Raw genomic sequence first — 15,306 nt, 5'->3', positions numbered from 1 at the left:
CGTACAAGATTCAATCATGCAGAATGCCTGTCAAGATCTCGTTACCTTTTTCGTAGACGAAACGAATTTTCTCGTTTTTCATTGAAAAACCAGGAAACTCGAAAAGAACGAACGTTCGTTCGCAGATTTAGCAACTGCGAAACTATAAAAAATTGAAAACGATTTCCTCGCGAACTTTGGCGAACGTTTCCACTTCTCCTTTGATCAGAATTCGAACTCTCGCTACTAAACATATCAGCTTCAGTTGGCTAAAAGGATGCAAGTATAACATCGCATGAATATGGTCTTATATTATATCATAGTACAATTTCGATATAACGTATTATAGTATTTTTATATGCTTATACAGGGTACGGACAAATAAGAACAACATATGGAATACAATTTTTTCATTTAGGGTTTAGTTTTGGAGAAAATCGAATTTGAAAATTGATCAAGTATACTTAAATGAAAAAATTTTATTGCACGTTTTGTTCCTTTTTTTCATAAAGAATCACCTCGTGCTCGCTTGTACATGTTATTCGACCTGTATATACTAATATATATTTAAAATATACGAATACGTGTTTAATTAAAAATTTATATGAATTATACGATATATATAAAAATTTGAGTGTGTGTATGTATCTAAATAATTAAAACTAAGCTTTTGCATTAAAAGAATTATGTCGGTATATATACAATATATGTATTTTTATTATAGAACTTATATATTGTCTTTTCTGTCGCCTTTTTGTTGCTTATTATTCGTTAGAATTTTTATTTATTATTAGTGAATTGTTGTAATATGAATGACTAATATAATATTTAATACATAGTGGAAAGCCATCTACGGTTTCGTTTCACGTTTACACTATGATGTGAACTATTAATAATTCACTAAAAAATTCTCATGAAGCTTTAAAGAAGTCTCATAAATACAAAATTAACCTAGAAATGAAACTGCTAGAACGTGAAATTTCAAAAGCAAGATGTAGTTCGCGGTTGTCGCAGAAATATCCAACTTTATTAGAATATACGTATAAACAGCGGAAATGCAACTTAAATCAAATAAATTTAAGTAATTTTTCAAACAGCACATAGCCTAGCTTATTCTCTTGTGCGTCCATGAAACTGATAACGATAAACATAAAATTATTATAACCTGCATTTGTTTCACAAAAAGCTTCGTATAAAGCTCGAGACTTTTTATCGATTATCCCGCATAAATTTAATTACATTTTCAACTGTGTCAATTATGAGATAAAGAGAGCGCTTCGTTTTAATATATTCAAATTTCTCATAAAACGAACAATAATTTAGAAGAAAATTTAATGATCACATCTAAAATTACTCTAAGGCGAACAACTATACACTACCAATTACCCACTAGTCCAATTCCTTCAACAACAGAACTACCCAATAACAAATAAAACCCAGAAATACGAAATAAAACGAGCATCGACTGAAAGAAAACGCGCAGCGGCACACTAATAATTTTCGCAAGGCAAAGCACAGCGTGTGGTTCGCTTCGAATTCCTTTAATTACACGGCTGTCATGCGTCCAACGGGAGAAAGTCACCAACAAAGTACTATGGCTCTGCAACGATGCCACGATAACCGAAGCTTTTCATGAAATTTTCGAGAATTGTCGTGTCCACTGTACAACGGAACAAACGTCCGTGAAATACGTTAAATTCGCGAGCCTACTCGTTCGTTACCATATATCCGGGATGCAAATTTGAAAAATCCTCTTTGCGATAATGAAAACAGTGCACGACCACTACGTGCTATTAAGCTCGTGCACACGCACGAATACATTCGTACATAGCGTATAGCGGTGGTTAAATTGTCTTTGACCGGCCGTTTCGTCCGCTACTATTCGCTTACACTGGCTAACAAAGCGGCGTGAGTCAAAGTGTTAAAAGACCAACGAAGACTTGAGATCCGCAATTTGAAACACTCGACCGCGGTGTTCCGAGAAGAAACTACCGCGGATGCCTCCGAGAGCAATCTCGTTGCACGGTTTACTGAAAACACAGCCACCACCGGCGATATGGGAGAAAACAAAGAACTCCTCTTCGAAAGTACCTACTTCAGACCGCGAGATTTTATTTCGGCGTTTTCTACTATCGGCAGGATGACAAACAACAGGAGGAGAAGGAGGAGAAAATTTCCGAGAACCAGATGGGTTCGCTTTCTTTCAAAATTTGTTATTTAAAATAGCCGACTAACAGTTGACCAGCTGTCTATCTTTTTTCATTTGATAATCAACACTGATATATTTATGATTTATAGAAATGAGATGATTAGGACAGAATAATATAGGATTTGATAGAAAGAAGCGAAGAATTAAACGACCTGTCTTTTTCATTTACTTCGATAAATGTATCGAGTATATATGCAACGAATTTGGTAATTTGTGGAAATTACTATATATAAAGTAAAACGAACTTTAATATGCAAATTCTACTAATTAGCAAATATCTGGACATACTTACTTTCCCATTAGATTGAATTAAACAGATGCGTTGAATTTATATTCTATTTCATGACCAACTCGCGTATTCGTCGTTCAACAAAATATTCAATGAATTTTTGTATTTAGCGCACGAATATGCGTGCACGCACGACGTGTCACATATGTGAAATGCGGATTTTATAAAACGTAGTTTAATAAAAATCTAGTAAAACGAGTATTAAAGTATTTAATTAAATCATAGCCAAGAAGAGTTATTCACTTGAAAATATTTTAATAGTCAGGAAAATTCTCATCTGGTGTTCGCTAATCGTTTTTCGCAGGAATTATCAGTAGAGATTTTTTAAACATATTTTTTACGAGTTTTGACCTTACGATTCGTATCAAAAAATCTCTGTCATTCCATCGTCCATTGAATAGCGTTGCTGTTTAAGTCGTAAAAATTTCACCTGGCAACATCATCATCTAACTTTAACATTACTTTCTACTATTTTGTACTATTTTATTCGGGTTTAATATTCGCCGAAGACAAACGCACCTAATATTCAGCGTTGCCCATTATATCGCGTAATATCATCTTTATCATGGTTAATATCGCGCCAGGATTCCAGCAGACACTCAAGAACAATCAGAACTTCTGAGCTCATTGTCGCTTAATTATCTGTCACAACCTATTAGCACCTCTCGCAGAAACTACAAAGTACACACATAACGCGAAACACACAAAAGAATCTTCGTGCAGCCAGCCAGAGCAGGAAAGAGTGTCTCTCATCCTCCCCCTCGTTCCCCCTTTTCTCTGTCTCGTAATTCGCTTGTACACTTTTGTCAAGAGCGCTCATTCTTCTCGGGCAACCGTCGAGAGTTGACTCTGTCTGGCTTATCCTACAACTGGAATATTAATGAATATGTCGCTACACAGCCGAAGGAAGGAGTTGCCCCTTTCAAACGCAACAATAACAGCACCGTTTAAGAAACTCCAACAACACGAGCCTGCAATTGAATGAGTACACGCATCTACAAATAGACGCAGATAGGAAATGTCGTATTCTCCGACGCAGAAATTTGTTCTGATTATTCAAATTACTTTTTACCTATCGACACATTCGTAATGTAGTATGAGAAAAATTCATCAAATTATTAATACTTATCTTTTATAAGAAATCAAAATTATACGTTTTTTTCTATCCGTTAATAGAAGCGCGAGAAATATTATTTTTTAAGTGGTTCATTCTGAATGTTCCGTTATTTTATCAGAGTAATCAAGAGTTTGCATTTTAACGAAAAGTCACGTTAATTGATGTCCTATCTGAAATAATCACATTACAACAAAGAATGGGATACAAGTATTTTGAATAACTTTAAATAAATAATACAGAGATAACGATGAAAGTATCTTTAGTCGCACTAAGTTAGAAACAAATCTTGGTTGAAGGAGCCACTATCAGTGAGAATGAAACCGGGGAATAATGTTACGTCATCTAGCCCTTGCCTTTCACGCGAAGAAAGAGTTGGAAGAGTCTGAAAATCTCAGACTTAAAAAAATATTCCAACCCCAGTAAAATAAATACGTTCGCGTTGCTATTGTGATATCAATCGATTTTGATCCAGATAATCTGATTAATGGAAATAAACGTAGAAACTTCAAAGTTCCAAACTAAGTGCATAGAATATTGTGAAATTCCTATCGATAGGAATTTCGAGTTCTTGTAAAATTGCTTTCGGGGGGAAGGGCGGATGTTTTCGTAAATTTAGCGATAATTGTTGCGGGTTTCCCCAGAGTTCAAAGCTCGACATACGTCGCTGTGTAAAGGCCACGATTTCACGGTAATATTGCGGGCTACGTGGGATCATTGATAGGGTCAGGACACGGGGTCGTCGATCGCAGGTGAATCCTGTGCCAGCGGTTCTCAAAGCGGGTCCTTGCCGTGCTCCGATCGATCGGCCTTCTACCAACACGAATAAACATTTCCCCCACGTTGTCTGTTAGAAATTCGCGATAATGGGAGACAGCTTCCCCGGAACAAGCTATCATGGTCACGTTTAGTGACCCTAAGACGATTTCCACGCGAGTACCGTCCCTCCGGCGAGTCTTCCAATGCATTTTCCTGATTTCATTGTTACAAATTTCGTGAATCTTTGATTAGACCATTTTATGTGAACTAACATTCTTGTAATATCTAAATTGAGATTAATTTTCTTTTTAATAAGAATACATAGTGTACTCTTTCGTACCCTTATTTTATAAATTATGTATTTTCATAAATTGAAAGATAAATTGTGGAGTAGCTAATTGTACGATTATAAATATATTATACTTGAATGCAATAATTATATATTATTAGTTGTGCTGATGAATGACGAATGATTCATTTCCGAAGTACGCAAATCCGTGCAAAATTCTTAGACCATTTTTCGAAAGAAAAATGTTTCATTCTTTCGTTACTCGCTTTAATTTTCCTTATTTCCACTATTTCTATTGAGACTACTTTATTCGAATAAAAGTTTCTTTGCTTTTGTTGCATAATCTATTGATCTAACCTTTCAGTTCAAATAATTTAAGATTTTTATACAGTGGTTATGTTAGATTTAAAAGCCCAAAACTTAATGACTTAAAAAAACACGATAATAATTATAAATACATGGACACGTTTTCATTCGTCGTTACAGCTATTAATCTCACGAATATGCATGTTTTCCATATAATCAAAATGTCACGTCGGATATTTGCGAGCGAAAACACGCAGTCCGCGAATTTCGAGGATTTTTTGTACATTTTGAACGGCTCGCTCTCTCGCGAAAGGGGAGAAGTGACAATTTATAACCAAAAGTAGAGCTGTAATTTCGCGAAATATAAATTCCACTTTCGTGAATGAAATAATGACGCTACGTGTATTATCCGTTCAGCGACAGACAAAAGGAGAAAGTCCAGGGAATTAAGAACGGAGGTTGGAAAAACGGAGTGGCATGTTAGCTGATTCAATCTTCCGATCGGAATTTCGAGGAGAACGTGAGACGAAAGATTAAAGCTGGAGAGACGAAAACTACTCTGCGTGGAATTAGAATGAGAGAAAAAGTATGTAATACGTCGGGACAGCGGACAGACCACGATTACCATTTTTCCAATATTCATCTCTACCTTCAATTATTTGTACGTCAAGTTTAAACAGACCTTTCTTCGTGATAAAATATAAATCACGAAACGTATATCTCCTTCCCTATTTCCTCCTGCTTTTAGATTTTTCTTAAAAAAACGATATTAACAGAAGATGCAATTTAAAGAACTAAGAATCTTTCTTAAACAAAATTATATCAGAAGGTATTTAAAACTTGAAATTTTCTTCGTACGTATAATTCGATTATATATTTAAAGTATATTAAAATAAATAAAAAGGACTTATACGGAAAAGATGTGAAGATATTTTCATAGTATCATACAACATCATATAGCAATATCAAAATATTTAAACTTCCTTTCGTAACATGTCCACAATACGTAACAACAATTATTACTTGATAGATTATTCACATAAAAAGATCAAGTTCGAAGAGAATAGAAATATTTTTCAAAGCGTACATTAATCCTTTTAGACGAACACACTATCACCTGTATCGAAAATACTATTCGTTATATATATTAACTAATATTATTAATTAAAATTATATACATACATTAACATGATATTAACTCGTAAATTAATTAATAGATTTACCCAATAAAAAGACATCGTGAAAAATATATTTAAAAGGACGGGCCTTGAAAATAAGTAGGTTTTGTTAACTAATTAAATGAGAAATTCTCTTGAAACTGGAAAGAAAAAATTTCACCGACATCTTTTGAATCCTATAATATTCGAGTTTTTAAATGCGCATCATTATGGCTAATAGTTAAGGAGAGGAAAGAAGCGAAAAAGCAGCTGGAATTCACTTATCTGACGCTCGACCACATTGAAATATCTCATTTAGTCGAGCAATAGAAGGACGCGATAAGGGAGATTTAGCCGCGCGGAATGTATAGGTTTAATGACTTCACGAACTGACGCTAACTTATGTTATAGGGATGGGGATAATTGATGTAAAGTTCCCTAACTTCGTGATGCACTTCCGGTTACGCTCTACGTAAGAGCTGGAGAACTGTCCATTCTTGCTAACTCAAACGAATGATCTACAAATTCTTTGGCTTTTTTGTTACTTCACCATTCCTATTCCCCTTTGTACTTTTTTAAATTGGGAAACTTTTAGAATGCATATAATACGAGATTTTATGACAAAAGAAATATTTTATTTCATGGCACAGTGTATCGTAAAATTACGAAAAAAAAAGAAAAAAGAAGAGAGGAGGGAATTAAGAACAAATTTTCAAAATGTTGTCATTCTATTACAACAATTATAACTATTTATAATATCATAATTTTCTTCTTTAATATGATTGCGAATTAGCTAGAGGACAAAAATTTTATTAAGTAATATCGTTCTATCAAATTCAACATGCACACTAATCAATAAAACAACATTTTCTTTCAACGAGTAATCTAAAGCTTTAACTCGATACTATAAGTCTGTATCAGTTTCGGTCTTCTTCGTCGATTGGAAACGAGGCAAGCCGTGATGCGTTTTATCTATCAATCTTTCAAAAGCGAGGCATCAAACAGCGAAAAATGCGAAATCAATAACTCGTGCGACAGTATACATAAGCATTCAGTTCACGTGAGATATCAAGCTGTCACTACTAGCGCGTGATGAAGGAACAGAGCAACTCCACGGATTCGTGTTCCAGAGGTAGACAAATGGAATCGTTCCATTGCGAAAGCCGATGTCCCTCACGCGCCTATGTGTCACTTCACGTTTCATTCGCGCCAATGTAAAATGTTTTCCTTTACAATTAAAACGTTTTCCGCGTTTTTCAGAACACGACTGATCGGTACCGTGTCGACATATCCGTTTCTCGTATTTTGCACGAGCTAAACGTTTGATTGGATGGAAAAGAAATGTTTCCATTCGTGATATTTTTTATTTGAACACTGATAACGAATTAATTCAGTAATGTTATATTTAGAAGTATACATAAAAGAAATTCGCATGCTACTTGAATAAACTTGTTAGCCAATTTCAACTGTATTGTTTAACATAATTAACCGTAAATTGTTAAGAAAATTATTCTCAATCTTTCAAGTACAAATACATTTTCATAAGTCGTTCTTCCCAAATGCAAACAATGAGAATAAACATACTTCACGATTGTTTACTTCGTCGTCTGTTTACGACAGGTATTTAGAAAAGTTAAAAATGAATATAAACAAAATACGAATGAAATTATAAGTCAGAAACAGTAGAATTTTCCGTAGATAGATTAAAAGCTTAGAACATGCTTTGTTTTAAAGCTGCAAAATAATGGGCTTCTCAAATATAAAAGATTCACAATTATTCGATGAATTTCGTTATCTAGACTACAAAATAAATTTGGAGAATCTGCTATTTCTATAATTGCAACTAATACGAAAGATAAACTGCCAATATAGCAAAGATAAATTTTACTTTGCTCTTCGCTATTTTCTTCTTACTGTCTTTTAATTAGATTTCTCTGCATATTACAAATTTCTTCGTAATGTCTGAAATAAACGAAAACTGGGTTTTCAAGGAAGATTGATGCCAACCCTTCTCGACGGTTATGTGCGTAACGCCGAATCGCCCTAAGCGTTTGAAACCGTTCAATCGTCATCGAACTCCGCAGACCTCGACATTGCCCGTTCGATTTCGATCGAGCGAATGGCACACGCAATTTTACAGCGTTTCACGATTTTATTTCACCTGCTTTATTCACTCTTTATCGCAATTTCGCTAGAAATCGACGTTTCGAAGCTACCACGATAAATGTTCCTCGACGAGTTCTCTGTGTCTCTTGGCGTAACCCGCGGTATTTAAATCAATGTCAATTTACTGTTACCTAATTCCTTCCTTTAAATTCTTTTCTTTCATATTCGCTCTATGAAAACCGAATTGTGCAAACGAAAATTTTGATCACGGAGGAAATAGAGACGATAAGTCAGATTTTTTGTTTTTCATAGCAGGATGAAAAAAGAAAAATATGATAGATATGTAAATACATTCTTTTGATTTTCTGATTTAAACGTCAAGGGAATTGTAATATGAAAAAGAATTTATAGGAAAATTCTTAGCTTTAAAATGATACGTATACAATGATACATCAATTAAGCTGTAAATAATTATTGCATAAACAAATGTTAGAAAATTGATACGATTAAATTGTATAAAACTATACGAAAACAGACACTAATGAAATGAACGAGATGTCAAATTTACAAAAATATTGTTCTTCGTTTCGATATGACACAATCAAAATAATCCATTATAAGCTCATTCAGCACATTCGAAGCATTAAACGCAAAGCCTAACAAACGATATTTTTCTCCTATGATCTTCAATTGCCTTATTACACACGCGTCGATGTCTATGTTTCCACGTCGTTTTTCCCCCTTTCGCACAATCAAATGGCGTAATCGGTGATATAATAATTTTCCGACGGAGCACGTAATCGATTAAACGAAGCTGAGGGTGTCGCACTTGCGCCAATAATTTATTTCCTCCCTTCATTTTTTAACGACTGCAAGCCTCGAGGAAAAATGAAGGAAAAAGGCAGAGAAACGTGCTCCGACGTAAAAACTTCTACCTCGTAAAGAAACGTTTAAGAAGTTTACTTCGATACCTTCATATTGCTAATAACCTCATGCATGAATTTAAAGAAAATATTACGATTGATTGGACGACATTTCATTACCAATTTCGATAAAAGACGGAGAATTTGTTATCAAACGTTACTTCGTGACTGTATTAAATTTGATGAATTTTATCATATGCATTTAAATAATTATATCAATGGTGCTGCAGGATTACTGTTAATTTCCTCACAGCTGAAAATCCAATAATGCTCGACGTATCGTTCCTGAGTTCACGCTCTAGCAATTTGGTGCGTCTGAAAGATGATTACGGCTGTACGATTGGATTTATATATTACAATGCACGAGATCTGCATATTCACTAAACTAGAAGTAATAAAAGCAATTAAAATATATGCAACGATGTTTTATCATATTGGATATAAATTATTTTCAATTCTCCTTTAATAATTTTTATATAACATTAACATAGATGTAGTATCGTGGAAAGAGGACCTGTGATGGTGCTCGATAATGAATACCACCACTCGACAGTAAAATATTATTTTAATAAAAACGTTACTTCTCTATGTTAATATAGATTTTATGTTTCGTTCGATCCTTTCCCTAATTCTCTTTGTACGAATTGGCAAAGAACATTGATAAACATTCTGACTGTAAATACGTTCGAAGCTTTCAGACCTAATTTCTACTCTACCGAAAAAACAATTTTAACAAATTGCAAATTACATAGTTGGTTTTGTTAAAATTGTTTCAGCATTCTAACGCACTCGGTACATCATGTCTGAGTTGGGTTCGAGTTAAACTTTCGTAATCCGTACTCTTCCGTAAAAGTGTTTCGACGCTTCGCGAATATCGTAGCTAGTTTCACGAAGGATTTGAGAACACGTTAATACTCTTTGTCAAGGCTGCACGTCTGAGTTAGATTTCAGTAAAACTTTGCTAGATGTGTTTCAATACCTCGTGAACGCTGCAAGTCATTTCATCGAGAATCTGAGAATACGGTAACTTGTATCTTAAAACCTTACACGTTAATACGTTAACGCTAGAATAACCTGTCAATTTGACAAGTTAAACATTTGTTATTCCTACTAAAAATATGTACGCATTTTCAACAAACTTAACATCCCAGCTGGGAAAATTAATGTCGCTTCTATGCAGATGGAAATATAATATTTATTCTCGTCATTTCATTTCAATCCTGTTAGCAATTTTCACTTTGAGTATGTTTGCAACTGTGGAAATTGAAATTCCCAAACAAAATTTATTTGGTATGAAAGAAGGATAATATTGCGACGGCTCTTTTGTAAAATAAAATGATTACATAAATCCAGTAATTTTTATTTTAAAAAATGTTGTTCTACTTCCAAGCCTTTAGAGAAAAATTAGGTCAGTAGCTTCAGTATTAGATACTTTCTCTTCTATATGAACTTTTGGAAAAATGGTTTCTGATAAAACACTAAACAATTTTAACGTTTCAGAAAAGTAATATCTATGCAAACTACATAACGTGAAAGAAAGATTTAAATAAGTAGAAAGTAGAAATAAGTTCTAAATTAGAATTTAAATTCCCATATCCTCTGCACCAATCTCTTCAAACGTTATCAATGGAGCATAATATTCCCGGCGAAACTAGATGAGAAGCGTCGAGATACTTTTTCAAAAAACACGATTTGCGTGTATATATACTTAGAGACACGTGTCTGCTAAGCAATTCAGCTATGAAAACTCAAAAAGCGATGATAAGCGTTTCTTCTTCGTTTCAATGAAAGAGTAAAACGATTGCTATATAGTAGTCCTGTTTTACGGCCTCTTCCTGCCTTTTCTTTTCTACATACGTGCGATTTAACACGTCTCTCGAACACAAAACAAGAAAAAGATCTTATACACGGAAATCTGTCTTACGTCACAGATATTTTCTCGATTGCCATTATGCTCTGTGATGAAGATTACGCGACTCGAAAATTGCAAAACCAACAGGTGTTGTTATTCGTCAATACAATATATACATACGTTATATTATATGTTATTATATATATATTGTTATTATTATATGTATTATATAATATTATACTCTATATTTATATCATATTATTGTCATTATTATACTACGTTTATGTGTTATCTATATTGCTTGTCTAACATTATCTAACTTCTCTTGAAAGAATCATTCTTACGAATAATGACATATCTGCTATGATGATATGCTGATATATCTAATGATTATTGTAAATTTATCTAATCTTTAAAATCCGTATACATATATATAAATGGAAGGCATGTTGGAGTAACATTGCTGAGAGGACAAGATGGCGAAATTCAGTACACTTTTGCTTTTACCTTTGATCGCTTTGACAAATGGTAAATATAGTCGTACAAATCCATGATTAATACTTACTATTATACTTTAATGTTTTATAAATAATTTCACCATCCTTTTTTTAGAATTGTACAGAATTCTCTATTATTCTTTTCTTATTATTCTTTTTGTAAGTTCATGAAGTTATATTTATAACCATGGAATTTTATAATATTTTATTTTCCAATAGGATGATATAATTTTATACTAATTATTACTGCTATTATCACAGCTGGACCCACGACAAGAATCATAAACGGAAAGGTGGCGAAACCAGGTGAAATTCCTTATCAGGTATATTCGAAATATTTCTATTTTTCCTATAAGATATATTTCATGAAATTATTCAAGACAGAAGAAAATCTGTAAAATGATTTCAATTGTAATCAGGTGTCGCTGCAAGTAGCAAAAATTATGTTTCATTTCTGTGGCGGATCTATTCTCAACGAACGCTACGTTATAACTGCTGCTCATTGCGTCACAGCGTAAGAAAGAAACAACAAATTTATTTCTCTTTTCAACTCGATCTACATCGACGGACTATCATAAATAAATCAACTATTTGCTATTACTTAATCGCCTAGTAAACCACGAAATCTTCATACAGGTAAATAATAAAGAATCCTCGATTAAAATACGATTTCACTACAGGCTACCGGTGGAATTGGTGGTAGTTGTTGCTGGTGTAGTTGATCTACAAATGCCAACTTCGAAACATCAGATCGAGACCGCTTATGTTCATGAAAATTATAATGCCACAGATGCCTATGCGAACGACATTGCTCTAATCAAGGCATGTAATTTTATTATGACATACACATATGTGCAAATTCTTTAAACTCGAAATAAATGCAGACATTCGAGTTACGATTAAATTAATTAGAAAAAATTTCGTACAGGTGAAAAAACCTTTCGTGAAGTCTATTTTAGTATCTTTCGTGCCCATGCCCTCCCCCGGAGAAATCGCCAAAACTAACGATCCAGCTATAGTTTCTGGATTTGGTACACTCACGGTAATTTCGATCGATATGACAATGAATTTTATTAACGGTAACTGCGATATTTATCATTTTTAACTATAATTTATAGTATGAAGGAAAAATGACAAAGCTTTTGCACTGGGTGGATATCAAAGTAGCTAACCAAAATTACTGCAACCGAATGTATAAGAACGTTATCCACAACACACAGCTCTGTGCGTACGATAATACCACTGTGAAAGGACATTGCGATGTAAATATTTCAACTATCAATTTAATAACTAATCTTCTAATTACATATTCTTATATATTTAGACTGCGGGTGTTCATACATTTACAGTGAGTTTAAAATTGCAAAAATCCATAGAATGCACATAATATGCAACGATACATAAAATTGGTCGAAAGTGTCGCATTTTACATAAGTAAATTTCTCCTTAAGTTCTACTTCTCTAACTAAAGAAATACAAATGTCTATGAACATTCGCAGTCTAATTACTCTATTTATAGTGAAAACAAAAATTGAACGTGTTCTTTTAGGGTGATTCCGGTGGTCCTTTAACAGTGAATGGGAAACTTCATGGAATCGTCTCTTGGTCAAAGAATTGCGCGAATGTCGTATATCCATCGGTCTACACGCGAGTTAGCTCGTATCTTAATTGGATAAATAAACACGCAGTATAATAGATTCGCAACTTTTTAAACAACGCACGATATTGCGATCGGTCAATTCACACTCTCCCTTTAATTAGATCGTTTTTAAACAAAAATGTTCCGTTCGGAACACATTAAAAAAATTACGCGGAGTCTTCGTCAGTAGAAATTATAGCACGAACGTAAAGAAGATCATTTTTAAGTTGAAATGTTAATTTTTTAAACAAGAATTCTCATTTATTCGCACTCAATAGCCTGAGACGTGTTATAAACTCGGAATTTCCGAACGGTTATTGGAAAACACATGTAATAGCGCAAGTTGCCAAAGTCTATGACCTGGAGGAATACCGCGACCTTTCCGAAAAGGTGAATACCCGCGTAAGTTCAGATAACGCTGTACCCGTATCAGAAGAAGACACATCATTGGCGTGTGGAAGGGTGCGAGTGATATGCAGATCAAAGATCAACAATCGTTTAGCAAGTATCAACTCGCAATTCAGTTACAGATACCCAAACCCTTGTAAAATTGCTAAGTTTTACCTGTATCAGATATACAGTATATTCGTTTTAAATGTACGCACGTGATTATTACTCTACGAGTACATATACAAGTAATTATTAATCTAGGAGAACATAGTATCAGAAATACGAAAAAATGTTTCAGTTGGAAGTCGTTTGATTTCGTGGGGTAAACTTAATAAGATATTTCTGTAGGATCTTTACTACAATTAGTTTATTTACAATAAACGGATTAAACAGATGTTGGTTAAACAGTGGTTAAACAATGGTTGTTTAACGTGAACTAATCATAATAACGTATTATAATTAAAACAACTAGATAGTTAATTTGCAACTCTCGTCACCACGGGTCCAACGCTCTCTCTCTCACGCGGATCACACTTTCTCGACAACGCTTGTCACGCCTGGTACACTTCAAAACCGATGGGCCGATGACGGAAATAAAGATGTGGCGGCACTCAGCGACAATGTATATCGCCGAAGCGAACTGCTTAATGAGCCATCAATATCCCAACGGTCCTTCCGCCGAATGTTCGAGAAGACCGTTGCCACGCACGCCTAACAAACGCGTGGATAGTTGGGATATTGAGGGGTGACAAAGGAAAAAGAATCGGATCCGATCGAAAGTCGAGTTGTAAGAGCTTCAGTCTTGGAAAGTCACGGCTGGAGTTCGGAAGTAAACTGTCTAACTATTATTGTAAACAAGGTGTTAGCAAATAAATTCTCTCTTTTTTTATTTTCATCTTCGATTCCTTTTTTATTTTGCGTGACACTAGCAACACTAGCTCCCTGACTTCTCGATTCACACTCTCTGGCTTCTCAACTAACACTCTGGCTTTTCAACTGACACCGATTGTTAATTCGTCTTTGTCTCTTAGCATCCCTTTGTCTTTTGTCTTAGCCTCGCCACGTATGTGTTCCGCAACCGCTCGTGGCCAGGGTCATGCAGACCTTTCTCGATTCGATTGAAGGACTGACGATACATTGTCGAGCCTGTCGGCACTTCGGCTTTCTCACGACATTGTTTATAGTTCGCCCGATATCTCTTAGGTCTTTCGTCCACGATGCTACATTTCGATATTTTTTTATATTCTTATTTGAAGAGATGTAACTTTTCAAAATAAAACCATACAATTTTTATACGCGACTCGATGACCTTTTCTGATTCTTTATTGAAGAATAAGTGTTTATATTTTTCCTTGTCTTTCATACGATAAGTTTTGCAAGATTGAAGTTAAAATATCTTTTTGGCTAATCATTTCTCGACCCAAATAGATTAAAACATTTTTGTAGAGAATTAAAAAATGCATCGAGTTGTGTGTGAAAGAATGTACGATTCCACTTAAAAAAGTTATGTTGGGATTGCAATTTCCTTAAATAAGAATATAAGAAAAGGTCGAAATATCTTGTTAAGTTTCCCCTATGAAGTCAAACGACATCCGACTGAAATATTTTTTCGTATTTCTGATACAAAAATCACGTGCATATATTTCAAACGGACACACTGCGTGTGTATTAAACTATTCGTCTGTTATCAACTTACGAGTAGGTTCAATATTCAATAACAACAATGTAATATACACTCGTGGTTAATTTTGCGTGTTCGCGTTTATTCAACGTTAAAAAAAATCACTTTGCTTATGA

General features: G+C 34.2%; 2 protein-coding genes across 2 annotated transcripts in view; one reads left to right on the top strand and one right to left on the bottom strand.

Moving 5' to 3' along the window:
• The window catches only part of hwt (SH2 domain-containing adapter heavyweight), a 252,780-nt gene that overhangs the window by 195,040 nt on the left and 42,434 nt on the right, over positions 1-15,306 (bottom strand). The gene's annotated exons all lie outside the window — the stretch shown is intronic.
• LOC138190013 (chymotrypsin-2-like) lies at positions 11,425-13,917 on the top strand. The gene is made up of 7 exons (XM_069132420.1): positions 11,425-11,511; positions 11,742-11,803; positions 11,900-11,994; positions 12,161-12,302; positions 12,409-12,522; positions 12,599-12,742; positions 13,030-13,917. The coding sequence occupies exons 1-7, from the start codon at positions 11,460-11,462 to the stop codon at positions 13,171-13,173; spliced, it is 753 nt and encodes a 250-aa protein (XP_068988521.1). The 5' UTR covers positions 11,425-11,459; the 3' UTR covers positions 13,174-13,917.

Source organism: Bombus flavifrons, chromosome 2, assembly GCF_040668555.2.
Source record: "Bombus flavifrons isolate JBK064 chromosome 2, iyBomFlav1_principal, whole genome shotgun sequence".
Classification (NCBI taxonomy): domain Eukaryota; kingdom Metazoa; phylum Arthropoda; class Insecta; order Hymenoptera; family Apidae; genus Bombus; species Bombus flavifrons.
The sequence above is the reverse complement of the archived record's forward strand: the minus strand, read 5'-3'. Positions and strand labels throughout refer to the sequence as shown.